General features: G+C 44.4%; 2 protein-coding genes across 2 annotated transcripts in view; both read right to left on the minus strand.

Moving 5' to 3' along the window:
- LOC307143462 (uncharacterized protein) overlaps nt 1-27,336 on the minus strand; it is a 372,406-nt gene that overhangs the window by 130,814 nt on the left and 214,256 nt on the right. The gene's annotated exons all lie outside the window — the stretch shown is intronic.
- On the minus strand, nt 19,301-22,300 carry LOC307143120 (uncharacterized protein; the record flags this gene model as incomplete). Its single annotated transcript, XM_079844425.1, has 4 exons — nt 22,196-22,300; nt 21,188-21,334; nt 20,677-20,771; nt 19,301-19,344 (listed from the first exon to the last, which is right to left on the minus strand). The coding sequence occupies exons 1-4, from the start codon at nt 22,228-22,230 to the stop codon at nt 19,301-19,303; spliced, it is 321 nt and encodes a 106-aa protein (XP_079700551.1). The 5' UTR covers nt 22,231-22,300.

Below are 27,336 nucleotides of genomic sequence, written 5' to 3' on the forward strand. Positions count from 1 at the left end.
ACGTGTAATTTTCTGCTATTGAATTCAGATAAAACGGAGGAATTACTTATTGGTCCAAAAAACTGCCCACAAAACCTCTCACAATACAACTTTAACTTGGAAGGATGTCCTGTCGCTTTATCCACTACAGTAAAAGACCTGGGTGTTATATTAGACCGCAACTTGTCTTTCGAAAATCATATTTCATATGTTACAAGAACGGCATTTTTCCACCTTAGAAACATTGCCAAGCTACGCAACATGCTATCTATCTCTGATGCAGAAAAGTTAGTTCATGCATTCATGACCTCGAGACTAGATTACTGTAATGCTTTATTAGCTGGTTGTCCTGCATCATCAATAAACAAGCTACAGTTAGTCCAAAACGCAGCTGCTAGAGTTCTTACTAGGTCAAGAAAATATGATCATATAACAGCAATTTTATCATCTCTACACTGGTCACCTATTAAGTTCCGTATCAATTACAAAGTATTGCTACTGACCTATAAAGCCCTAAATGGTTTAGCTCCAGTGTATTTAACGGATCTTTTATCGCCCTACAATCCATCGCGCTCTTTAAGATCACTAAACTCGAGGCTTCTGTTCATTCCTAGGATATCTAAGTCCACTAAAGGAGGGAGGGCATTTTCACATTTAGCTCCTAAACTCTGGAATAGTCTTCCTGATATTGTTCGAGGTTCAGACTCGCTGTCCCAGTTTAAAACTAGATTAAAGACGCATCTCTTTAGCCAAGCATTCACACTATAAATAAGTTTAATACTACAGTTAAATCGCACCAACAGCATTAATATTCTGAACAGCAGCTATGCTAATTATTTCCCATCTGCTTTTCTGTTGTTATCTCGGGACACTAGTCCCAAGGTAAATAGTTTGTCAGCTCCAGTTTGTATCCAGCCTCTCATGGAGACTTCAGATGCCCCTGTGATGAAGACGACTCGACGCCTGTGAAGAGACGACTCGACGCCTGTGAAGAGACGACTCAACGGCAGCGTTGTTATGGCCTAAAATAATACATGATTGATTAACTTATCCTAACATTTTTCTTTAACATTCTCTTTCTAACATTTTTCAATGTACATTTATGAAATGCACTTTCTGTGAAGCTGATTTGAAACAATGTGTATTGTGAAAAGCGCTATACAAATAAATTTTAATTGAATTGAATTGAACTTCATAGTTCCTAAGAAGGATGGCCAGTTGCGTCCAACTTTAGATCGGAGGTACTTGGATCGTTCTCCAAGGAGATTCAGATTCAAGATGCTTGAGTGTAGTGATTCAGATCCAGTCTGAGGACTGGTCTGTCACGGTGGATCTAAAGAGGACACATACTTCCATGTTCCATCCTTCTGTGTCACGGGGGATTCCTGAGGTTCGCTTTCGGGGGCGAAGCGTATCATTATCAGGTTCCTCCATTCGGGCATCACTGTGTAGCAGTTTAGGACTGCTGGGACTTGCGGCAGCTGCGTCCAACAGAATTTATCTTGGCCTGCTGCACGAGACCCCTACAGTGGTGGCTGGGAACCAGGGAGGTTTTCCTTGAGGGGAAGACCATTCTGTATGATTAGGGTAACGCGCAGATGCCTTCGTTCCCTCGTCATATGGAAGAGACCTTGGTTCCTGTCCCGGGGGCCAGTGCTGGGAGCATCATGTTGCCGGGAAACCGTTTCAACGGACGCATCCCTCACTGGTTGGGACACGGTCACGGAAGGCCGCTTTTTCAGAGGTCTGTGGGAGACCTGGCATTCTTCCTGGCACATCAACTGCGTGGAAATGCTGGCGGTCTACAAAGCTCTGAGGAGCTTTCTCCCGGACCTCCGCGGCCACCATGTCCTGATGCGGAAGTGAACCAGGGGGCTTTCCTTGAGGGGAAATCCATTCTGTATGATCAGGGTAACGCGCAGATGCCTTCGTTCCCTCGTCATATGGAAGAGACCTTGGTTCCTGTCCCGGAGGCCAGTGCTGGGAGCATCATGTTGCCGGGAAACCGTTTCAACAGACGCATCCCTCACTGGTTGGGACACGGTCATGGAAGGCCGCTTTTCCAGAGGTCTGTGGGAGACCCGGCGTTCTTCCTGGCACATCAACTGCCTGGAAATGCTGGCGGTCTACAAAGCTCTGACGAGCTTTCTCCCGGACCTCCGCGGCCACCATGTCCTGATACGATCCGACAACATGTCGGCAGTATCGTATCTAAACCACCAGGGGGGCCTGAGGTCGTGCCCTCTTTGCAGACTGGCGCATCAGGTTCTCCTGTGGTCCCAGGGGAGGTTGTCATCCCTCAGGGCGATGTACATCCCTGGGGACCAAAACTAGGGAGCAGACATCCTGTCAAGGCAGGGGCTGAGGCCCGGGGAATGGTGACTCCACCCCGAGGTGGTGGAGGCTATGTGCGAGCGGTTGGGCCCGGTGGAAGTGGATCTATTCGTGTCTCAAGAGATGTCCCACTGCCCGCTGTGGTTCTCCCTCACTCATCCGGCCCTGCTGGGGCTGGATGCCATGGCACAGATGTGGCCGGGGCTACGTCTGTACGCTTTTCCCCCGATCACTCTGCTCCCGGGAGTTCTGGAGCGTGTCCGCCGGGAGGGCATCAGCCTTCTCTTAGTAGCACCCCGGTGGCCCACTTGAGTATGGTTCTCCGACATCATCTACCTGCGGGAGGGCCTGTCGGCGGTTGTCGTAGAGACCCTACTCAGCTCCAGAGCTCCTTCCAGCAGGAGGTTGTACAGCCTGAAGTGGAATGTATTTCCACTTGACGTAGAGAGCGGGAGGTGAACCCAGTCATCTGCCCGGTGGCTTCAGTGCTGGAGTTCCGTCAAGACCGCTTCTCCGTCGGTCTTTCCCCGTCCACATGCGTATGTGGCTGCCATTTGGGCTTTCCACGCACCTCTAAGTGATGGGCTGTTGGGAAGACACCATCTGGTTGTACGATTCCTCCGTGGGGCTCTGGGGATGAGGCCTGCGGCTCAGTCCAGGGTCCCAACCTGGGACCTGGCGGTGGTGCTCGAGGGTTTGGCTGAGGCCCCCTTTGAGCTGCCGGAGTCGGCTGAGGCGAGAATACTGACCTTCAAGGTGGCCTTTTTCCTTGCCATCACTTCTCTGAGGAGAGTGGGGGACCTCCAGGCCTTGGCTGTCACGTCGACTTGCCTGGAGTTTGCCCCTGGCATGGTAAAGGCCATCTTGCATCCCAGTCAGGGCTACATGCCCAAGGTGCAATCTAATGTGGCACGGTCAGTGGTTCTCCAGGCATTCCATCCTCCACCTCACGTGACGGCGGAAGAGAGCAGACTTCACCTCCTCTGCCCCGGCAGGGATTGAGGATTTACTTGGAGAAGTCTGCTCAGTGGAGAAAGTCAGACCAGCTGTTGGTGTGTTGGGTCACCCAAGAAGGGGCTGCCTGCGTCAAAGCAGACAATCAGTAACTGGATTGTCCAGGCTATAGCCATGACTTATCAGGTGCGCAACTTGCCTTCACCGTTAGCCGTGAGGGCCCATTCTACCAGGAGCATGGCCTCCTCGGTGGCCCTCCTTTCTGGAGCCTCTATGCAAGAGATCTGCGAGGCGGCTGGGTGGGCCACCCCTCACACCTTCATTCATTATTACAGTCTGCATCTCCCTGAGATGCCTGGCGCTAGAGTGCTCGCCTCCTAGTTGTGCCTGGGTTCCAGCTTCACACTGGGTTGGGTATGATTGGTGCGGGATAGTTGGTACTCGTTCCCCAAAGTGTCGTCACGATGACGCAGTTCGAGTTCCCTCGAAGGGGAACGTCTCGGGTTATGACTATAACCCTTGTTCCCCGAGAAGGGGAACGAGACACTGCGTCTCGTGTCCACCCAATCATCAGAGCGCTCGCTTCATCGCAAGAACGTTATCTCTGTTGTGTTCAGGACGTCTCTTTGTATCTTCCGGGTATGCCATCACATACTACGTCATCACGCAACACCAATCGGATTGGGCTGATTCTACTGTTTCTTCAGACACATTACCCCTTCTCAGGGAACAAGGGTTATAGTCATAACCCGAGACGATTTGCTTGTTCTATGAAGTCCCTCCTTCAGAAATACGTAACGAGTTCTGATTGTGCCAGCGGTTCCCGTGTTGTGATTCGACAGCAGCTTACCGCACGTTGCCCGGAAAGGTCACACCTCTTACCATAACGGGGAGATGCATGTGCTCAAAGTACAGCGTCCCTGAAGGCCAAACAAAGGTGATTTGACTCCAGGATGAAAATAACAGCATCTCGACGACATGGCGACAAACACTCTACAAACGCAACCGAACGCAACACTTCCTCTTCTCCATGTGCGAGAGCAAAACGACCACGCCCCCTTTTTTGCGTATTCTTGTGGGCGGAGGTTAGTCGACAAACTGTTCTACTGACGTCATTAAAGCAGGATGTACAGGGATTTAGTCCAAACCGGCCGTTCGCTGTAGGCTTTGAAAGGGAACTTCTGTTAAATAAAATATCTCGCTTGGCATTGAACTTTGAGCTTTATAATTTTACAGGTATTATTTATGCTCTAACAGCAACATTACACACTAACTAAAGTTTGAAAAATGGGATCACGAAGAACAGGACCTTTAAGCAGTAAATTAATAATTTGAGGCAAAGTTAATAGCGAATATGTTTCCCATACCAAAGTGTTACCCCACAACATATTTTATCTATATTACCATGCATGTTTTCTTTTGCAAAATTTTAAATTTTAATTTTATTTAATTATTTCAATTTGCAAGGTTCTGACATCCAAACGTAAGTAACACTGAGCAATGTAAAATGAAGTAAGCTTAAAACAAATCTGTTAAGAAATGATTGTATGTATACTCTGTATATTCTACTTTCTCTTATCTGCATTCACCTCTGCTCTAAGTTTAACATTTTAAAATCATTAACCCCAGGTTGTTTCAGTGAGACTGTCTGTGAAAAGTCTTTACTGTAAAATAATCAGCAAAATTAGACGAGGTGACACATTTAATGTTAATAGTTTGTATTTATGATAAACTATTATGATATTAATGTTATGGTCATTAATATATTTTCTCTAGGTCTGTTTTGAGTTATGTTTCTCAGACACCATACTACAGTGCTCCACTCAAAGTTATTTATTTGTGTGTATTTTTTACTGATCAATTCTTAAATACTTTTTACTATATACTTTAAATGCTGACTGTGGGGTCGACAACTTTAGGCATTTAAGTTATTTTTCACATAAGTCTGGTCAGCTTACTCACTGCTCATACTCTTAGCCTATAAAATGTTTGAAATATATCACCATTAGAGTTCTTACAGTTATGGCTGTGCTCTTGTTACCAGATGTGATATAATGTCCAGTGTTTGGTGCTGAGATTCGTCAGGGCAAGGCCTTGATGCCATATACACTTGGTACATGAAGATGGTGAGTTTCCCAATAGCTGCCACTATCTCAGATCAAAAGACTGAACACAACAGGCTTCAATCTGTATTCATCTATTTTGATAGGTTTAACGTTACATTATTAGCCTGGAAAATACACTCAAAAAACAAAGCTGTTGAACAAACTTAAATTGAGGAAAACTTTTCCACGAAATTGAATTACATTTTTCCAACAAAATCTTGTTTGAAATGATTTGTTGTAATCTTGTTGTATGAACTTCAAGGGTTAGTTCACACAAAAATGAAAATTAGCCCATGATTTACTCCCTCTCAACTCATCCTAGGTGTGTATGGCATTCTTCTTTTAGACAAATACAGTCAGAGTTATATTAATAAATGTCCTGGCTCTTCCAAGCATTTAAATGGCAGTGAATGGATGTTTCTGTTTTGAAGTCCATAAAGTGCATCTATCCATCATAAAAATGCATTCATCCATCATAAACGTGCATCTATCCATCATAAAAGTGCATCTATCCATCATAAACATGCATCTATCCATCATAAACGTTCATCTATCCATCATAAACGTGCATCTATCCATCATAAAAGTGCATCCATCATCATAAAAGAGCATCCATCCATCATATCCATCATAAAAGTGCATCCATCCATCATAAAAGTGCATCACCTCAAGCCCCTCTTCTCTTATATCGAAATCCTATCGAAATTGTTAGTATGGTTTTTACATCAAAAAATGTCATAATTTAGAAATAAAAAGCATTTTTCTATACTGATATTAGCCCTCTGGCTTGAATGCTCTGTTTCAAGGGGTGTGTCTGCAGTGAGACTTCAGTGAAAACGCCCACTGTTGTGATTGGCTGACATCTTTGCATTTGAAATGAGTATTAGATTATGTGGCGGAGGGGGCGTGGTTTAGCGAGATCTGCATGCACTGCCAGAGAGAGAGAGAGACGGGCTGCATGTGGACCAGAGAGACGCAGAGCTAGATAAAGCTTGCTGAGAAAGTTTTATTGTACCGAGTTGTTGAGAGCGCAAGTTATCTGTGAGAGCGTGTGTATCTGAGAGTTCTGAATAAACACGAGTCCCAGTCACGCGACCTGTCATCTTCCTCCTTATCCTACGAACTTTGTAACATGTGGAACCCCTTTAAACTAAGTTTTTTTTCCATCACAGCCGTTGAGATGAACGAATCGTCAGTGTTGACTATAGCATTATTTTATTATCTATTCTCATCACATGAAAAGCTGCAGTGATGAGCACTGAGTACACATGCAGTCTTGTTGATCACGTGAATCAGGGGCGGATCTACCCCATCTGCCACCCCAGCAGTGTATCCCAAATTCCCAATGTATAAAATATAAGTTTCCTCTACCGATTTACATCAGCGGCGCTTCAATGTGATGAGATAATAGCAAGACAACACATCTTTCTATTATTGTGCAGTAGTCAAACAAATGACTCTTATGAACTGCTTAGTGATCTGCAACGCAACCAGCATGATCACGAATAGATCATACTCCGTTTGCAGTGCATATGCGGTGCGTATTTCCGCCACTACCCCCCCACCCCCCCCCCGTACCCATATTAACCGGTGTTAGAGCTTTCACACTGCCCGCGGATGCAGTCCGTCAGTGCATTCCAGGAGCAGCACGTCTGCAGCAGAGCGGCGACCGTTTCCGCTAGAGTCTATTTTTTTGTTGTGCTGGACGCGCTGAATTAAAGTGACAGATATTGAGAGCATTGTTTGCATTAAAATAAACATGCATTGACATGAAAATCTAGTAATTTCACCACAGATGCATATAACTTAAAGTCTACTCTTCAAAGTCAACACATTGCTTTTTTGCCTCGGGTAAAGCCAGGAAAACGTCTCGGTTACGTATGGTAACCCTCGTTCCCTGAAGGAGGGAACGGAGACGTACGTCGGACGTACCGACGAATTGGGATCACTTCTGGGAGCCCCTATCAGCTTCGAGCTATCTAGAACCGGCCAATGAACAATTGGCGTGCGAGATTTGCATCTCGCGCTCCGCCCCGCGCCGCGGGTATAAACAGGAAGCGAGAGCGAATGCACGCTGTTTTTCACTGAGGAGCCAAACGTAGTGGCTCGACCTGCAGTGATGGTATAGCAACTGTGGCGACGGGACGTACGTCTCCGTTCCCTCCTTCAGGGAACGAGGGTTACCATACGTAACCGAGACGTTCCCATTCAGTCGGTCACGTTCGACGTACGTCGGACGTACCGACGAATTGGGATCCCCTATGGAAAACGCCATAGTTACTACCACTTCCAGCGCCCAGCGATGAGCCCCACAGACCCCGATCTGATGCGGGCGGGTAGGTTCACGCAGGGAGAGTTGCTGTTCCGCAAGACCCATTTAGCTGACTGTATTAGATAACGCTGGGAAAGCGTGCCTGTGAAGGCAGCTGCGGAAGCCACATCATGCCCAGAGGAGTAACATGTGGAGAATACACATATGGGCTGGCCGTGGGCAGCACAACATACGGAAGTCCCAGGGGTGGCCCCGGCCAATTAGGAGGGAGACAACACGTACCTGGGACGGCAGAGGAACTCCGCCGAGGGAAAGACACGGGCTCGCCGTAGGGAGCCGTACCGTGGAAGAATACACATATGGGACCGCCGTGGGGGTCACTACATACGGAACCCAGCCTAACACAAGTTCCACCAATGCATTCGAGTGTTAGACCTGGCGTCAAACGCTCCGCCACGTCCGACTGCCGTGGGTTGCGGAGGACTCAACTGGGTTCGCCGTTCCGGGGAACTCGACTGGAGCAGAATAAGCGCACACATCCGTCTACCATAGGGGAGGGAATGGCGCAGCAAGCCGACACTAGAACGGGTACTTCGGTGTTACTGACTATGGGAAGTGAGCACACAGGAAGACACCGGCTCTACACGGAGGCTATAGAATCTAGCGAACGTGTTAGGTGTCGCCCAGCCCGCAGCTCTACAAATATCTGTCAGCGAGGCGCCACGAGCCAGCGCCCAGGAAGAGGCAACACCCCTAGTGGAGTGGGCTCTTAACCCGAGCGGGCAGGGCACGTCTTGGGACTGATAAGCCAAGATGATGGCATCCACTATCCAGTGGGCCATCCTCTGCTTGGAGACAGCCTTTTCCTTCTGCTGTCCTCCGTAACAGACGAAGAGCTGCTCTGAGGTCCTGAAGCTTTGCGTTCTGTCCCATAAGTCCGGAGAGCACGGACGGGACAGAGAAAAGCTAGGGCTGGGTCTGCCTCCTCCGAAGGCAGTGCTTGCAGGCTCACCACTTGGTCCCGGAAGGGAGTAGTGGGAACCTTGGGCACATATCCAGGCCGGGGTCTCATGATCACATGAGAGTTACCGGGCCCGAATTCCAGGCACGATTCGTCGACCGAAAATGCCTGCAGGTCCCCTACCCTCTTGATGGAGGCCAACGCAGTCAGGAGTATTGTCTTTAACGACAGAACTTTCAACTCAGCTGACTGCAGAGGCTCAAAAGTTTCTCTCTGTAGTGCAGTTAGCACCAGAGTTAAGTCCCAAGAGGGTATGGAGGGAGGACGAGGTGGATTTAATCTCCTCGCTCCCCTAAGGAACCTGACGATCAGATCGTGCTTACCTAGAGATTTTGCATCTACGAGCTCATGATTAGCGGCGATAGCGGCGACATAGACTTTGAGGGTGGAGGGAGACAGCCTTCGCTCCAACCCATCCTGTAGAAAGGTAAGCACAAATGCGACCGAACATCTTCGGGGGTCTTCTCGGCGAGAAGAGCACCAGTCGACGAACAGGTTCCACTTCAACGCATAGAGGCGCCTCGTAGAGGGGGCTCTAGCAGAAGTGATGGTGTCAACTACCGCTTGCGGTAGGTCACCTAGAACCTCCACGTCCCGTCCAGGGACCAAACATGGAGTTTCCAGAGGTCCGGACGCGGGTGCCATAGGGTGCCCCGTCTCTGAGTCAGGAGGTCCTGTCTCAGAGGAATGGGCCAGGGAGGTGCTGTCGCAAGGAGCACTAGTTCCGGGAACCAAGTCCGGTTGGGCCAATACGGAGCGACCAACAGGACCTGCTCCTCGTCCTCCCTGACTTTGCACAGAGTCTGCGCAAGAAGGCTCACTGGGGGAAACGCATACTTGCATTCTTTCTACCAACGTGCGAGTGTGGGGAGGCCGCTTGTGTGCGTCCCGACAGCCGGCGTCCCCTGCTGGCGAAGGGAGAGGTACTTGAGGGTGGCGAGGCATGGGAGCGTCGACCACCGCCAAGCGCGCTCTCTTGGCACCCAGAGATATTGGAAACTGCTCTTTTATTGACGTTTTGGGTGCCGCTGGCACTGGGGCCAGCGGCGGAACAGAAAAACAAAAGATTTTCCCCCGGCCCTCCTCCGGGGGAAGGAGTGGTGCTGCAGCCATCTCCCTCAGAGCAGTCTCCTCCATCTCTGGGCGGCCCGTCTCAGGGTCGCTTGCGACGACGCTTGCCACCTGGCTTGGCAGCGGCCTGAGCGGGCTGGACATCCTTCCCACGGCCGGCCCCACGCCGTCGGCTGGTGGAAGGCTGCTGCGGTGCCTTGGCGGGGGCGGCGGTGGGTGGACGTCCTCGGCGACGAGTAGTCGGAGGCGCTGCCGCCGGCGGCGGGGTGGAGGCAGCAGCGGGCCGCCGGGGCAGGATGTGCTTGATCGCCTCCGTCTGCTTCTGGGCGGCCGAGAACTGTTGGGCGAAGCTCTCGACCGCGTCGCCGGAAAACCCAGCTGACAATTTGGGGGAGTCCAGGAACTGATATTTATCGGTCTCCCTCATGTCAGCCAGGTTAAGCCAGAGATGCCGCTCCTGGACCACAAGTGTGGACATCGCCTGACCGATGGCACGGGCGGTGACTTTCGTCGCCCAGAGGGCGAGGTCCGTCGCCGTCCGGAGCTCCCGGAGGAGCTCTGGGTCAGGCCTACCCTCGTGCATGTCAAGGAGTGCTTGGGCCTGGTGGACCTGAAGCAACGCCATGCCATGCAAGGCGGACGCAGCCTGCCCACAGGCCTTGTAAGCCTTCCCGGTCAGACCGGAAGAGAACTTACAGGCCCGGGACGGGAGACGTGGGTCACCGCGCAGTTAGAGGCGGTCTCCGGACACAGTTGCATCGCGACGGCGCGCTCCACTGGCGGGATCCCCACGTAACCCTTGGCTGGCCCGCCATCGAGGGTAGTGAGGGGGGAGGAGTCACTCGGCCGGTTTCTGGCAGAAAAAGGTGCCGTCCACGACCTCGTGAGCTCCTCATGCACCTCCGGGAAGAAAGGTGTCGGGGCGGGACGCTGAGAACCAGCGCGACCCACCCCGAGGAACCAATCGTCCAACCTAGAGGGTTCGGGACATGGTGGAGGGTTCCACTCGAGCCCAACCCTTTCGGCGGCCCGGGCAAGCATAGCAGCCATCTCAGGGTCCGGGGCAGCCGTTGCCACTCTCCCAGAGGGAGGCAGTACAGCTGACCCTTCATCCTCTGAGGACTGAAACTCCCCCTCCGATGCAGCGATCGACATCTGTTCAAGTCACCACTGGTCTCCCGTAGGAGGGTCCAGCGGGTTCTCTTGGAGGCTCTACCGGCTGCGGAGCTGAGGGATTAGGGGCCTGCGGAGGGTCGCTCGGCGGGTTTGCCCTAAACGTAATCCTCAGATCACCCTGGCCATCCAAAGAAGCAGGTCTGCCCGGGTTAGGGACAGCCCTGGTTCGTGGGATGGGTAAGGGGACTCCCCCAGCCCGGAGGTAGGAGAGTCTCAATCTTAGCTCCGAGATAGTCATGTTCCCGCAGTGGGAACATGAACTATCCACAAACGCCGCCTCAGCGTGCTGTGTGCCCAAACACGTGAGACAGCGATTGTGACCGTCAGCAGGGGACAGGGAACGACCGCATCCAGAAACGCACGGGTGGTAAGACATCCTGAAAAGGACGGCACGTCACCCGTGAACTCTTTTGTGAGGAAACGCTCTGTGCTGAAGCACTCAGGGGGAAACGCGACAGCGCACGGGATTGTGTGCAGCCCGTGCCTGTACTCAAACAGGGAAACGCCCAACCAGACCAACAGAAATTTGTTGCTGTGAAAACAGCAGTTTTCTCTGTACTACAGAGGCAGCAGATGAGTCTTCCGCGATCCCGCTGGAATGTGCCGTCTCTCCAACACGCGTTTCTCCTCTTCTCCGGTTCCTTAAACTCTTTTTCTTGCTGATAGCAGCAAACTCCATATTGAGTGGTCTTCAATTGCCGTTTGGCTCCGAAGTGAATGACAGCGTGCATTCGCTCTCGCTTCCTGTTTATACCCGCGGCGCGGGGCGGTGCGCTCGAAGCTGATAGGGGCTCCCAGAAGTGATCCCAATTCATCGGTACGTCCGACGTACGTCGAACGTGACCGACTGAATGGGAACAACACCTTAAGGTAAACAAGGAGACATAGGCTAATGGAGAGCACTCGTCCTTTCTTGGAGGTGGACAAACAAAGTTCTTTATGACCTGCAGGATTTCTTGTAAAAATATTTAAAAATGAAAGAAAAGACAAGATTTTTTTGTCTATTGTAAGTTTTAATGTAAAATGTTTTTGATTTTAACATAGGCTATAACATAGGCCTATGTTTAAACGTTTTGCAACTTGCTTAAGCAACGTAATATATACATCTAAAGTACTAGACTATATAAATATAAAGTAGGCTAATGAATTGAATAAAACGTTGTTTAAATGTAGTGCGTTTTAACGTGTCATCTATGAAGGAGTGTATTGCAATGCTGACAAGCCATGTTCAGTAACAACGTTTAGATTTGAAATAAAAAAATAATGAATACATGTAGTGTTTGTGGTATACGACCGTGGATCAGTTGCGCACTGTAAACTCGGCATTATGTGAAAGCACAACAGCACGTGCGGCTCCTGCATCACATACGCACCGCAACACGCACAGCATACGCACTGCAGACAGAGTAAGTGTGAAATAGGCGTAATATTTTAATTTGTGTAGCGACTATGAGTCAGATAAAATAATAACTCAACGGGAATTGAATTAAAATGAAAGAGACTCGAATTACATTATAACTTATAAATAATTCAGAATTAATGTTTACACCTTAACTTATTCGTCCGCCGATATGTAAGAATTTACAAGGGGGACTCTGTTAAAGGGAAACAGGTCTATTTAGCTCAAATGAATGAATTAATGAATTCATAGTGTTATGAAGCCATAGCTGGAGTCGGATCAGAATCCATGTTGCAGAGGTAATTTATTGGGAAGGAACAATCAAATGATCAAACAGTGCAAGACGACAGGCAAAAGGCGTAGTCAAAGTCCAGGCAAGGTTCAGCAACAATACTGGGCAGGCAGACAGCAAACAAATTCCAAACGATAAGCAGAGAGAAGATCCGGTAAACAGGCAAGAGGGTCAGAACATAACAAAGACAATAGCAATAGCAATAGCAATAGTAATAGTAAACGCTTGGTAAGGCAGAAAACTGGCAATACTTCGCAATGTGTTCATAGAGGCACATGGCTTATAAAGCTACAAACAGGAAGTGAGACTACAAACAGGAAGTGTCACTAAAACTCAGGTGATGGCTCCCTCTGGTGGAGGAATGAACTGTTCCTGGGCTGAAGTGTTACAGATTTCCCCCCTCTAGGAACACCTCCCGGTGTTCTTTTCCTGGTTGAACAGAGCCTCTGCCGTTTCCATGGCTGTGGGTAGACCTTTCCTGGGGATCAAACGACATGACTTAGAAAAACGATCAACTATGACACAGATGGTAGTGAAACCATTGGAATTGGGGAGATCAGTAATGAAGTCTACTGCCAAGTTGGACCATGGTCGTTGAGGGATAGGCAGAGGTTCCAACAGCCCTGCAGGGAGTTGCCGCGGAGTTCTAACTTGTGCACAGACATGGCAGGCATTGACATATTCAGTCACATCATGGTGAAGAGTGGGCCACCAGAAAGAGTTACGTACCAGCGTTGTAGTTCTTTGAATTCCTGGGTGACCAGAACCTAGAGAAGTGTGCACCCACTGCAAGACCCTCTGTCTAAGATTTTGGGGTACATACTGCCTATTAGAGGGACATTCTGATGGTGATGGTTCATCTTGTTGTCCACGATGGATCTCTTCCATAAGGTCCCAACGAATGGGTGCAAGGATGACAGACTGTGGCAGAATGGACTCGGGGTGAGTTGTTGAAAGCGCTGTGTCATGTCTTCGAGAAAGGGCATCTGCTTTGCTATTCTTGCTGCCTGGACGATAAGTAACTGTGAAATTGAATCTGGTAAAGAAAAGCGCCCACCTGGCCTGTCGTGGATTCATTCTCTTGGCATTCTTGATATATTCCAAGTTCTTGTGGTCCGTGATGACTTGAAATGGGTACCTGGATCTCTCCAACCAGTGTCTCCACACCCCTAGAGCAGACTTGATGGGCAGCAATTCCTTGTTTCCCACATCGTAATTAATTTCTGCAGGGGTGAGCTTTCTAGAGAAAAAGGCACATGGGTGGAGTTTACCTGGAGAACCATGACGCTGGGAAAGTACAGCTCCGATGCCGCTGTCAGAAGCATCCACTTCTACTATGAAGGGGAGGCCTGGATCTGGAAGTTTTAAGATGGGAGCAGTGGTGAAGCAGGACTTGAGTTTGTTAAAAGCATTCTGTGCATTCTCTGGCCATGTCAACTTCTTAGGTCTTCCTCTGAGTAATGTAGTGAGAGGGGCTGCAACAGTGCTGTAGTTCCTTATAAATCGTCTATAAAAGTTTGCAAACCCAAGAAATCTTTGTAGCTCCTTGATGGTTGTGGGAGCTGGCCACTCAGTGACTGCCTTGATCTTGGACTCATCCATCTCTACTCCCTTGGGGCTGATGTTATAGCCTAAGAAGGTTATTGTGGTGGTATGAAACTCACACTTTTCCGCCTTCACATATAGTTGATGGTGGAGGAGACGTTTGAGCACTGTCTTGACTTGTTGAATGTGTTCATCCCTGGTCTTCGAGTAAATAAGGATATCATCAATGTAGACGATCACACAGCTGTTGAGAAGGTCTCTGAAAATTTCATTGACAAGTGACTGAAAAACTGAAGGTGAGTTGGCCAGGCCATAGGGCATGACCAAGTACTCATAGTGCCCCCTAGTGGTGATAAATGCAGTCTTCCACTCATCCCCTTCCTTGATACGGACCAGGTTGTAGGCACTTCTGAGATCTAACTTAGTAAAAATCTTGGCTTCTCGTAGTTGTTCTAAGGCAGATGGGACTAATGGCAGGGGATACCGGTACTTAACTGTGACTGCATTCAGACCCCTGTAGTCTATACATGGCCGGAGTCCACCATCTTTCTTTTCAACAAAGAAAAATTCAGCTGCAGCAGGTGATGTAGAGGGGCGGATGAAACCCGATGCTAGTGCCTCCTCGATGTAATCCTCCATAGCCTGTGTCTCAGGAAGAGATAGAGGGTAAGCCTTGCTTCTGGGGGGGGATGAATTTGGTAGCAGGTCTATGGCACAGTCCCACGGTTGGTGGGGTGGTAATTGGGTGGCCTTTTCTTTACTAAATACCTCCATGAGTTCAGAATACTCCCTGGGGATGTGAGTATGAATGTTAGTCTGGGGGCTCTCCACACTTGTGGTCAGGCATGGTACTACGGACCTGGTGGATAGACAATACTCTTGACAGAATGGTGACCACCGTAGCAATTCCCCTTCTTTCCACGAGATCAGTGGGTCATGGAGTACCAACCATGGGTAACCTAGTATAATGGGGTGACGAGGAGATATGATGACATAGAGGGTTATGGTTTCAACATGGAAAAGTCCTACTTGGATCTGGATAGGGATTGTTTTATGGGTAATCTGCCCGGTGCCTATGGGTGCATTATCTACTGCGGTGATACGGATGGGTGGATTGCATGGTATTGTAGGGATATTAAATCTGGTGACTGTCTGATGATGAATGAGGTTCAATGCCGCTCCTGAATCCACTAACGCTGGAACACATGATTGGTTATCTTTCGTAAAAATTGTCACTGGAAGAGCAAAATTTTTACTAGAAACTGAATCAAAAGAGATGCTCACCCCTTGAGAGGATCCCGCCGGGACTCTGGTCCTACTTGGGCATGCGTTACAAAGATGTCCGGGTTGGCCACAATAGAAACATAACCCCTCATCTCGTCTGCGTTGGCGTTCCTCCTCAGGCACCCTTGCACGTCCGATTTGCATGGGTTCTACTGGTTCAGCTAATGAAGTAACAGGAGATGAGGCAGTAGTAGAGAAATGCATGAACGCACTGGGCCGAGGCCGATTGCGCATGAGATTGTCTATTTTTATGGTCAGTGTAATGTACTCAGACAAGGTTAACGAGTCATCCTTGCATGCCAGCTCAGCTTGTAGAGTGGAATTCAAACCTTCACGGAAAACTGACTTGAGAGCAACATCATTCCACCCGCTTTGTGCAGCTAAGGTGCGAAATTGTACTGCATAATCAGCTGCACATAATTTCCCCTGGCGTAAATGTAACAACTGCACAGAAATGTCTCTACCCCCTGCAGGGTATTCAAAAACTTCCCTAATCTGTTGGGAGAAATACGTGAAGGACTTGCGAAGTTGTTCATCATTATCCCAAACTGCTGTGGCCCGCTCCAACGCCTTGCCAGTCAGTAAACTCATCATGAAGGCACATTTAGTTGTTTCTTGGTTAAAGGAGTCGGATTGGTGAGTGAAATATATGGAACACTGCCTCAGAAACCCTTTGCATTTGTCTGCAGATCCATCAAACTTTTCTGGCAGTGCCAGTCTTACCGTGTCAGGGCGTGGGGAAGGCATGGACTGGATATAACGTGTCAGATATTCATTAGTGGCTTGAAGATTCACAAGTTGTTCTTGAAACTCATGCAGTACATCACCTTGATAAACAATCCTGGCTCTGAGCTGGGTAACCTCTGCTGGATTCAGGTCTGGCGAAGTATTCTGTAATGAAGCCATAGCTGGAGTCGGATCAGAATCCATGTTGCAGAGGTAATTTATTGGGAAGGAACAATCAAATGATCAAACAGTGCAAGACGACAGGCAAAAGGCGTAGTCAAAGTCCAGGCACGGTTCAGCAACAATACTGGGCAGGCAGACAGCAAACAAATTCCAAACGATAAGCAGAGAGAAGATCCGGTAAACAGGCAAGAGGGTCAGAACATAACAAAGACAATAGCAATAGCAATAGCAATAGTAATAGTAAACGCTTGGTAAGGCAGAAAACTGGCAATACTTCGCAATAGCTGTGTCCCAATTCAAGGGCTGCATCCTTTGAAGGCCGTGTCCTTTGAAGTGCGCGGCCGACGCGGCCTCCAAAGGACGCACCGAGACTCGTTTACAGTGGAAGGTATAGCGGATTGCGTCACCGCGGCGCGACGAAGGCTGTCCCAATTCGTAGGTCCTTCGAAGGATCCTTCAAAATACGGCCTGCAAATGCGTCTTTCTTTTCCCATGAAATGAAGGATAGTTGGATGGATGCTTCGCAGCCTTGCCTACCCCAGAATTCATTGCGCGCCGCGACGTCACATTTTTGAAGAGAAATTGCCAGATTACACTTTTAAATGCTAGTATTGTGTTTCAATTTACTCCAGTAATCTAATGTATGTACTGATAAAAATAAAATTTTGACTAAATATGTTACCAACATACGATTTTATATAGTTTACTACATATTTAGTGGTTTTGTTTTTAGGCAGTTGAATATAACTTTAAAGTCCAGTATAAATGTTAATTTCAGTTCTCTTCAACAGCAGCTGTCAACAGTTGCTAAATATTACTAATAATGTAACGAAATGCATTTACTCTGTATTTGAGTATAATTGTGAAGTACCTCAGATTTGTATTCAATTTCATATCAGAGGCAAATATTGTGGTTTTATGAAAAACTGACTTTTTACACATGATTATTAGATTTCGTTATTAGTTATCGTTTAAAAAAGAATCTAAAAATAAAATACACTGTCTTAAATAAATATGTCTTCTAGATGAGGGATAGGCACCGTTGGTCTTGGAGGGCCGCTGTTCTGCAGTCAGAGTTCAGCTCATAGAACAGTTATGCATGTTAAAATATTTTATGGTTTGATTTGAGGATGTGAGGTAATTTAATTTATTCTTCCCTCTTTCTGAAAACATATTAGCTACATGGCAGCCGTCGAATAAGTCAGCACTGCAAACCTGTTGGCAGACAGTGGAAAATGCACTGATCCCAGATGATGTCCCGCTGACAGAGGCTTCACCAGGGTCTCCCAGCCCAGCTCAATAAAAGACTACATAAAAACATTTTCTTCCATCTGTTTTATGTACTGTTAATTTTAAAATGTATTTTGTTTTTCTAATCTTAAACGTAACTTATGTAAATAGTTGTAAAAAGTACTGTAAATAAAAATGTATAGAACAATTTATTGTTTCATTTACAAATGAATTGACATAAATGTACAGAATTATTTATTTCATTTACAAATTATAACTTGCATTACAAAAATAATATGTAGAACGATAATATTTAATTTACATTTTAATTTACAAAACCAAAATTTTAGTTCTCAACAATCTCTCAAGAAGAGAAAACAATCAGTCCATTCTCTCCCTGCTCTCCTCTGTCTGTCTCTTCATGTCCTCCCTCAGTATCTCCATCAGCTCATCCTCTGCTCAAAAACAGCTCAAACCGCGTTTCCTCTTGGTGGAGTTGCTCCTCATCTTGGTCATCCTCTGCTGAACTTGGCCCTGGTGTGTCCTCAGGGATGGAGGCAATGAGGACAGTGGGGTTGTCCCAACACCTCATTCATGAAGACAAACCATGGCCAAGTTTCCCAATTCCTCACCTGTCTCAGGACACTTTCAATACTAAGGCAGAGGAAATAAACATGTCACTCAATAACAAACACAACAGCACAATACATTTCAGTAAAGATGTGTCTGTTAACTTGCATACTTTGTTTGTTTTTAAGTTGTAATTTTTTTTTTAACCTGCAAGGCAGGGGTGCAATCTTAAGAAAATTAAAAAATATGATGCATCAGTAGCCTACAAACATACAAAATACTCCAGAAATCATATTTATAGATACTCAAACTCTATATTCTTTTTTTTGTGGGGTTTGTATAGGATAAAGCCTCCCTATAGCCTACCTACACAAGAACCTATGGAAATACTACAAATGGGTCGTATTCCAATCCACACTGGCCGAGTTTTTCGGCCCGGTAAATAAATACTCATTTGCTGCCCTCATTTTAATAAAGCTGTCATCCATAAAACTTCATCCATAAAACAAAACGAAATATTACATCAGATCACGTAACGAATAAAGCCGTGCAGTGGTAACACAGAAATAAAGACCACCGGCTTTTAAAACGTTTCATTGGTTATTTGAGTAAATGAAAAAACACAATACTTACATTTATAAGTGTATTCCTCGGCCGCGGGATGGGCAGAGGAATACACTGCGAAGGATCCACTTGTTCTGGTTGGTTCTATCCTTCGCGGCCGGGGAGAAGGACGGTGGGTAGGGTTGCCAAGTCTCTGCAACAAAAGTAGTCCAAAACTGCCAATGCGATTTTCTCCATCGAGCGGCCAAATTCTCCACTGGAGTTGTACGTTTGGGGGTGTTGGAGCGGCGAAATCGTACTTATGGGGTAGAAACAAACCCGCGGAAATCATTTTTCACCCGCGGAAACAACTTAAAAGTAGCCTAATTCGGCTGAAAAGATGCGGACTTGGCAACACGAACGGCAGGCTGCATTTGAAGGCCTCTTCGAATTGGGACAGCCTTCGTCGCGCTGCAGTGACGCAATCGGCCTTCAAATGCGGCCTTTGAAGGATGCAGCCCTTGAATTGGGACACAGCTAGAGTGTTCATAGAGGCACATGGCTTATAAAGCTACAAACAGGAAGTGAGACTACAAACAGAAAGTGTCACTAAAACTCAGGTGATGGCTCCCTCTGGTGGAGGGATGAACTGTTCCTGGGCTGAAGTGTTACACATAGGGAATTTTGAGAGTCTATTTTACAGCCGAGCAAATTACTCTTCCAGCGTTCATTTGAACGGGCCGTAAATATCAACTCTGCAGCGGATATTAATATCCGAACAATAGTGAAACACTTTTTAACAGCCAGGTAACTTAGATCGGCAGTTCAAGACATTAAATTCGTAAGCACATAACACAAGAACAGTTATCTTTGAATACAGAAACGGAACTTTATTGATTACTCTAACACATCAAACTAATATCTAACATAAACACACGCACTCGCACATTCACACACGTTGCAGAAAGGAAGAAGGTGAGGAAAAGAATACGTTTTGAGAGAGAGAAATTATGAAATCCCAAGCAATATATGCATTTATGACACATGACCTGAAGAAACCATTGATCAGTAATTTAATCTCCTATCGTTTCTTAGGCAGGGTTATTAACCCCTTACCAGTCACCCCCACTTTTGGCAAAGGAGTGCAAAATGACATACCCAAAATAAAATTGTTGCTGCTAATGAGTCCTTCTGACTACACACAAATCAAAGGTATCATTTGAAAGCTGACACTTGACAGTTTACCATGAAAGACTCAAAATTACTCTAGAAATTACTAGTAGAGAGATAAATAAGCTCAAACACAATGGACAATTGAAAAAAAAAATTATAACGGTTTATGAACAAGAAAAATACATAAGGCCGAAATATATATGGATCTGGAAACACAAGTAAACTAAAGCCACATGTCTTTTAAATGTACGTTTCAAATTTGAAGTTGATACAAGCCAAAATGACTTTTTTACAAGCATTTAGTTCTGAGTATGTCTAGGCACCTTTCCAAAAAGGCCACTTGGAGACTCCAAAGGGACACTTGGTAACCACCTTTTACCATGAGGTATAACCAGTTTGTTTGATCATTTCAATCTATTTTCTCATTACAACATGACAAAGCTCAATTTATATACTTTCTCTGGTATATTTTTCACCCCTAAATGTTTATAAAAATGCATGTATGTGCATATTTTTTTGTAAAATAATATTTTTTTGAAAGAGCTCCAAAAGGACACCAAAGTGACACTTGGTAACGTATAAGACGTTTAACAAAGTCTTTGTTCACTTCCATTAATTTAAAGGTTTAGAATGATGACATACATTATTTAGCAAATAAAAAGTTTTATTTATGTATATATTGTATACAGCAACAAACATCTGTTCCTTAGTTATTCAACACAGTGATAACCCCCCCCCCCAAAAAAAACCCCAAAAAAGGACAATTTACAAAGTACTGAGTTTGTCTCGGTCTTCCTTTCTTTCCTCCTCCCCTGGAACTTCTGGAGGCAGCGAGAGATGTTGCAGCCAGGCAGGGACGTTTTGTCGGTTGTCCAGAGGCCTCTGGTACCCAGTCATCATCTGAAGTTTCCTCACTGTTGAATTACACAAAAAGGATTAGAAATAAACCCATCACAACTGTTTATCTTACACATAGAAAAAACTACAGCAATTTACTCCCATACACACTCTATTGTTGCCCTGATGGCACATTTACATCAGCTTACTGATTTTCTATTCAAATTCAAAGAATCATTCACATACAGTGATCTACCTACATACACACTCTATTGTTGCCCTGATGGCACATTTACACAAGCTTACAAATTTTCTATACAAATTCAAAGGATCTTTCACATACAGTGATCGACCTCCATACCCACTCTGTTGTTTCCCTTCTTGAAACATTTACACTACCAGCTAATGACTCAGACTGTAATCAGACAATAATCATACACCAAAACAGTTTCTTCTCTCAAGAAACATTACTTGCTTCACATTATTTGCTTACCACAAAGTACTGCGCTGTCTCTGTCTTCCTTTCTTTCCTCCTCCCCTGGAATTTCTGGAGGCAGCGAGAGATGTTGCAGCCAGGCAGGAACGTTTTGTCTGTTTTCCAGAGGCCTCTGGTACCCTTTCATCATCTGAAGTTTCCTCACTGTTGAATTACACAAAAAGGATTAGAAATAAACCCAACATAACAGATTATCTTGCACAGAAAATAGCACATATTATTGCATTTTTTCCTCTGACACATTTGGTCTGAACTTTGTCCTGCTTTCTACATACACAACTGTACATACATAAAGTTATATGCTCAAGTACGTTGTACAGGGTTTCTTCTAGAGGTTTACCAATACTCCCATGTCACATTTCGATAAATAGCACAATACTGAACTCACAATACAATATTATTGCGATACTCCAAGGCATATTGTAAAAAGGATAACAAAAAATATACCGAAATGCTAAATTTGGTATTACATTAGGGGTGGATATGAATAGGCTTGGACCTGGTGCTGATAACCAAACGCACAGGACAATGGTGACAACATAGTAAAAACTATTCTGGTGATAATAGCCGAAAAGACTGAATTATTTTGGACAAATATGCTTACACTCTCACCCACTCACTGACTAGATATATTTAAATATTGCTGGTCACTTTTTAGTGGCAACATAAGACTTTTGTCATTATCAGGTCCCACAAATATTCCCCCATTGCATTACTATACATTATATTCAACATTTTATAGTAATTGAATGTAGTACTGACACTAAAACACTGTGAAATTTAACTTTTTCCTCACACTGTCATTTTTATTTTGGGTGAAATATACACAATACAGATTTTCACTATCCACGATACATTGTTACAACTTACATCACTAGCTTCTAACTCAGAACTTGAATAAAAAAGGAATTTTGCGGTACTTGAATGTACTAATAAGCCGTAATAGTGTAGAAACACAAAACTACAAAACAAAGCAACAAAAACGTACTAAATGTAGACACTTACCGATCTAAAACAGGATCGAGACCTTCCAAAAACATTTCCTCTTCTTCAGAGTCGACGCTGGATACAGCACTCTCTTCTGAATATTCCACATTTTCTTCATCACTGCTTCGCAAAAGTTCTTCCAATGCAGCAGCAGGAGAAAATAACTTCTGACCTCAACGTGGATCCATTGCAGGCGAATGCTAACAGAGCGAGCGCTAGTGAGCAAGTGTAGCAATGGAACCTCTGTGCGTCACGAGGGGCGTGCGTGAGTAATTTTCCAGGATGCAAATGGTTACGCAAACAAAAATACAATGTGATACTCGCGAGATTTATGCTAATCAACACATCGGCGTATTCGTTATTGCATAGACTACATGTTAGATGACAACACAAGACTTTCCCATTGCTGTTTTTTTTTTTTTTTACCAAACACATTTGAATGTGGATAATCATGCGTCACCAAAAGTGACTGTCATCTTTCAATCTTTTCTAAAATTGCGTGGCTAGTTTTCATCAGATATCTTCTGGGCGGTTCTCATTCAGTTCCAGACACTCTACTAAATACATTGATACGTTATATTTCATTGAATAATGCGCTTCATGCGTACAGTTCATCAAATAAACAGGACAGCGTCCTCGTGATTAGTAAACTTCAGGAAGTAAACAACAGAAGTTCTATAGCGTTTTTTTACCAGTTTGCTTGTTTTTTGACAAATATTTACTATGGACATCGTACACTGGACTCTTCCCATGGAAAAAAGGTCGAAGTCACCATTATTCTGCCAAACATTACATTTCCAAAGCACAAAAAGGTAAGGGACCTCCCTCTCTTTGTTGTCATATCACATTGTTTAGATTCATACAGAATGACAAAAAAACGTTGCAAAGTTATCTTGATTGTATAATGCTTATACAGATACGAATCTGCAGTCTCTTATCTTTCAAACAATGTACTGGTTGACCTTATTAATTGACAAAATGATATTGTAAACTAGCGATCAATGTAAACACTATCAAACGCGGGGCCGTCGGCGATCTTTGAACACAAAGGGGTTAAATTTGATCTAATGCACCAGTTCAGCTCGGAATCTAGAGGTATTACTTGCGTTTGTGTCTCATGTGTCGTCTCAGACAGGGGATTCCCTTTTCCTGGCTGGAGGAGGGGGGGGTTTCCCAGGTCTTTGATTCGCTGAAGGTCTGGTCGTGTCTTTTGATCGACGTCTTGGGAAGCCAATCACGTGGCGTGTTGGCGGCTGGATGGAAGTCTTGTGGGCGTTGTTTGAAGTTGAAGCGCGCTGTTGGAGACTTGTTGAGAAACTTTGCGGCGAAACTTAACAGAACCCGAGACTTTATTTAAAAGAAAATAAACTTTAAGTAAAAGAAATGAAAGTGAGAGAAGAGCAGATGGCCTGAATGAAATCGTTGTTTAACCAATTTTCTCTGATCTTGGTCTGCCACGATCGTCAGATCGTCTCCTGGGAGCTCTCCGTTCAGAACTCAACTCGGGTCAACTGCTAGGACTCTTCGCAACTCTGAACTCGGACTCTTCGTCCGTGTTCTGATGTTAAAACTCAAATATTTGCCCATCCCGTAGGGATCAGGGGATACTGTGTCTCCACCCCTCCCTTAAAATTGGGTTATCTATGGTAATTTAGTTTCCTGCTCTTAAGCATAGAGTAAATTTAGACCTAATTTCTTACTATAAGGACAATAAACGATGTTTATCGTTCACTGGCTTGATTCACTGATGCATAAACAACAGTATTAAACGATTTCGAAAGAAAGTCTGCGTGAACTTGAAGGATTAGCTGCACATCAGAAATCACTGATCACAGATCAGGCATTAATGAACACTGTTACTCACTCTTTGTGGCGGTGCTGTCGAATCCATATGGTAAAAGTCTGTTTGTGAAGCCTGTGCTGACATTGCGACTGATAAACTGAATCCATTTTCAGTTGCTGCACTTGGATGCTGCATGGATGCACTTTTATGATGGATAGATGCACCTTTATGATGGATAGATGCTTTTATGATGGACGGATGCACTTTTATGATGGATGGATGCTTTTATGATGAATAGATGCACTTTTATGATGATAGATGCACTTTTATGATGGATAGATGCACTTTTATGATGATGGATGCTTTTATGATGAATAGATATTATATTTAGTATGGATAAATATAATATTATGCTTCAAATATTGTCTATTGAGCTGAAGTTACATTGAACCTGGAATGATAATTTGTGTTACCAGATGCGATACTTTGTAATGAGTATGTATGATGGATTTTGAACTGTACTATATTTTATTACAGGTTCTCTGGGAATCCCCATGCAGTTGAAGACATGAAGACATCAGATGTTGGCCTGGACAGATGTACCAACAGTCCACCACACTAACCTCTGATTACTGATTACTGGATGGCTGATTACTACCATGTTCTGTGAGGGTATTATTATAGCAAAATTGAGCACCTGTGACAGTGGGATTTGTAGTTGTAAAGAATAGTCACTTCAAGTCAGAGAAAAAGTATTTTTTAGAAGTTGCAATCTGTTCTCTCTTACAAACAACACAACAGTTAAACCTTTTCAAATTCTTTTCTGGTGGTGCACAAGTCCTGTTCTACAAATCACAAATTAAGAAAATCATATGCTCACATTTAAGCTGCGCACACCTGCATCAAAAGTGTGAAGTCATGGACAAATTTTATTTGTTAACTGATATGTGAGATCTCACATAATAAATGTTATAATATGACATATCAGTATGTGACATTCCACTCTCACACATGCTCTATCCAGTGATAAACATCAGTAATCATTTATTATAAATGCTACTATTTTACAATTAATATGTAATATTTATTAACTATGTTATAGAGGGATATTTTCATTGTTTTTAGTTAAACTGTACTTTATTTGAACAATCTAAAATATTTTTTTTTCTTATTTTGTGATTTGTAGAATGGGATTAGTACAAATTTAACTGTTGTGTTTGTGATAGGATTTGTAAACTTGTAATTTTCTTTTCTCTAATACATTTTCTCAGTGACTTTACTGAAATATTCTCTACAAACTCCACTGTCACAGGTGCTTAGTTTTGCTACAATAATACTAGATATTATACAGCACATGCATAATTTGAGTCAATATTCTGATTACATTTTTTTTTTTTTTTTTACAATTTACCAATGCCAAACCACATCTAGCTTATTAACCCCTTAAGCCCTGAAGGTATTTTTTGAGTTTTTTTGTCTGAGTGACATATACAACTAGCTTTTTTGTTCAATCCTTGACACCCTGAAAAAATCTAGAAAACTGTTGTTTTCTGAGTGACATAGACAACTTTAAAGACTCACAACTCCAAAACTATAGTAAGGAGAGTCAAATGGTAGGTATCATTTGTTAGCAAACATTTTATATTTTTGGAAAATATAAATTGTATTATATTTGGACAATATATTGCTGAGAAACTGCTGATAAAAGTGAATATTTTAAAATATTTTTTTAATAATTTTATAAATATTTCTTATTTAACATTCAATAACTCAGGAAGGAAATAGGGCAGCAGAAAAATTCTTTTTTGGTGATGTTCTCCTATATGTGGTCTGCATCTGGATCAAATTTTGTGGCGATATCATAAAGTAATCAAAAGTTACAGCATTTAGAACAAAGGTGGCCTTTTTGTTCAGTCCTTGACATTTACAAAACTGTTGTTTTCTGAGAGAAATACACAAATTTAAAGACTCATAACTCAAATTATAGCAAGGAGAGTCAAAAAGTATGTATTATTTGTAATCTCAGCTTTTCAATGAATCTATAATTTTTTATATGCTCTTGACGAACGCTGAGTTATTCATCTAAACCGGAGTGTACCGCCCCCGGGTGCCCTCTAGCTGCTATATAACGTAAATCGCCATGTTCTGCCAACCTGCACTGATCAACACATAATCTGTGAGGAATATCTCGTGATCGACGCAATGGATTATGGTGTCCTTGGTCTCTTTTTAATCGTGGGAATCTTCTGCAAAGAAGGTTGTGCCATGTTTAACGATCGGAGAAAGTTTCATGAAGCTACAAGCGTAAACGCGACTTTAAAGCTACTGTTTATTAGCGTATGTGCTCCTGTCAGGCTATAATGTGTAATAATTCAATGAGTGATATTTTCTGGTTCGAGTGATGGATTGTGGTGTTCTTGGTCTTTTTTTAATCGTGAGAATCTGCTGTAAATAATGGTGTGCCATTTTCAACGATCAGAGAACGTTTCACGAAGTTACAATGATAAACACGATGTTAGTGCAACAATAGCTTATTTAAGAGTATGTGCGCCTGTTAGGTTTTAATGTGTAATAATTCCATGAGCCATATTTTCTGATCCGAGTGACGGATTATGATGTCCTTGGTCTCTTTTTAATCGATGGAATCTTCTGTAAATAATGTTGTGCCATGTTTAACGATCGGAGAAAGTTTCATGAAGTTGCAAGCATAAACGTGACTTTTGTGCAAAAATAGCATGTGCTCCTGTCAGGTTTTCATGTACATAATTCAATAAATCATAACTTCTGATCTGAGTGGCCGATTATGGTGTCCTTGGTCTTTTATTAATCGTGGGAATCTGCTGTAAATAAAGGTGTGTCACAACGTTAGCATATTTAGCACATTTGCGTCTGTGAGGTTATAATTCAATGAGTGAGAACTTTGGATGAGAGTGACGGATTGTTGTGTTCTTGGTCTCTTTTTAATTGTGTGAATCTGCTGTAAATAAGGGTGTGTCATTTTTAACGATCGGAGCTTGTTTCATGAAGTCACCAGCAAAAACGCCAAGTCTAAGCAACTGCTATTTTTGTACTCCGCTCATGTGCTCCTGTGAGGTTTTCTGTGTGCCATATTTCATCGAGGGATATCTATAGATCTAAAAGACAGATTATGGTGACGTTGGGCTCTTTTTAATCGTGAGAATCTGCTGTAAATAATGATGTGCCATTTTCCACATTTCATGAAGTTACAAGCGAAAAACGCCACATGAATGCTGCATCAGTATATTATTTACATATGGGTTTTGCAGGACTTAACTTACAAAAACTCGCTAAAAGTTTAGTCAAAGCCCAAAACAATTAGGCTTGTTGTATTCTGCTCCACGAGACCTTTCAAATG

This window comes from Gobio gobio (assembly GCF_949357685.1).
Source record: "Gobio gobio genome assembly, chromosome: 19".
In the NCBI taxonomy this organism is placed as follows: Eukaryota; Metazoa; Chordata; class Actinopteri; order Cypriniformes; family Gobionidae; genus Gobio; species Gobio gobio.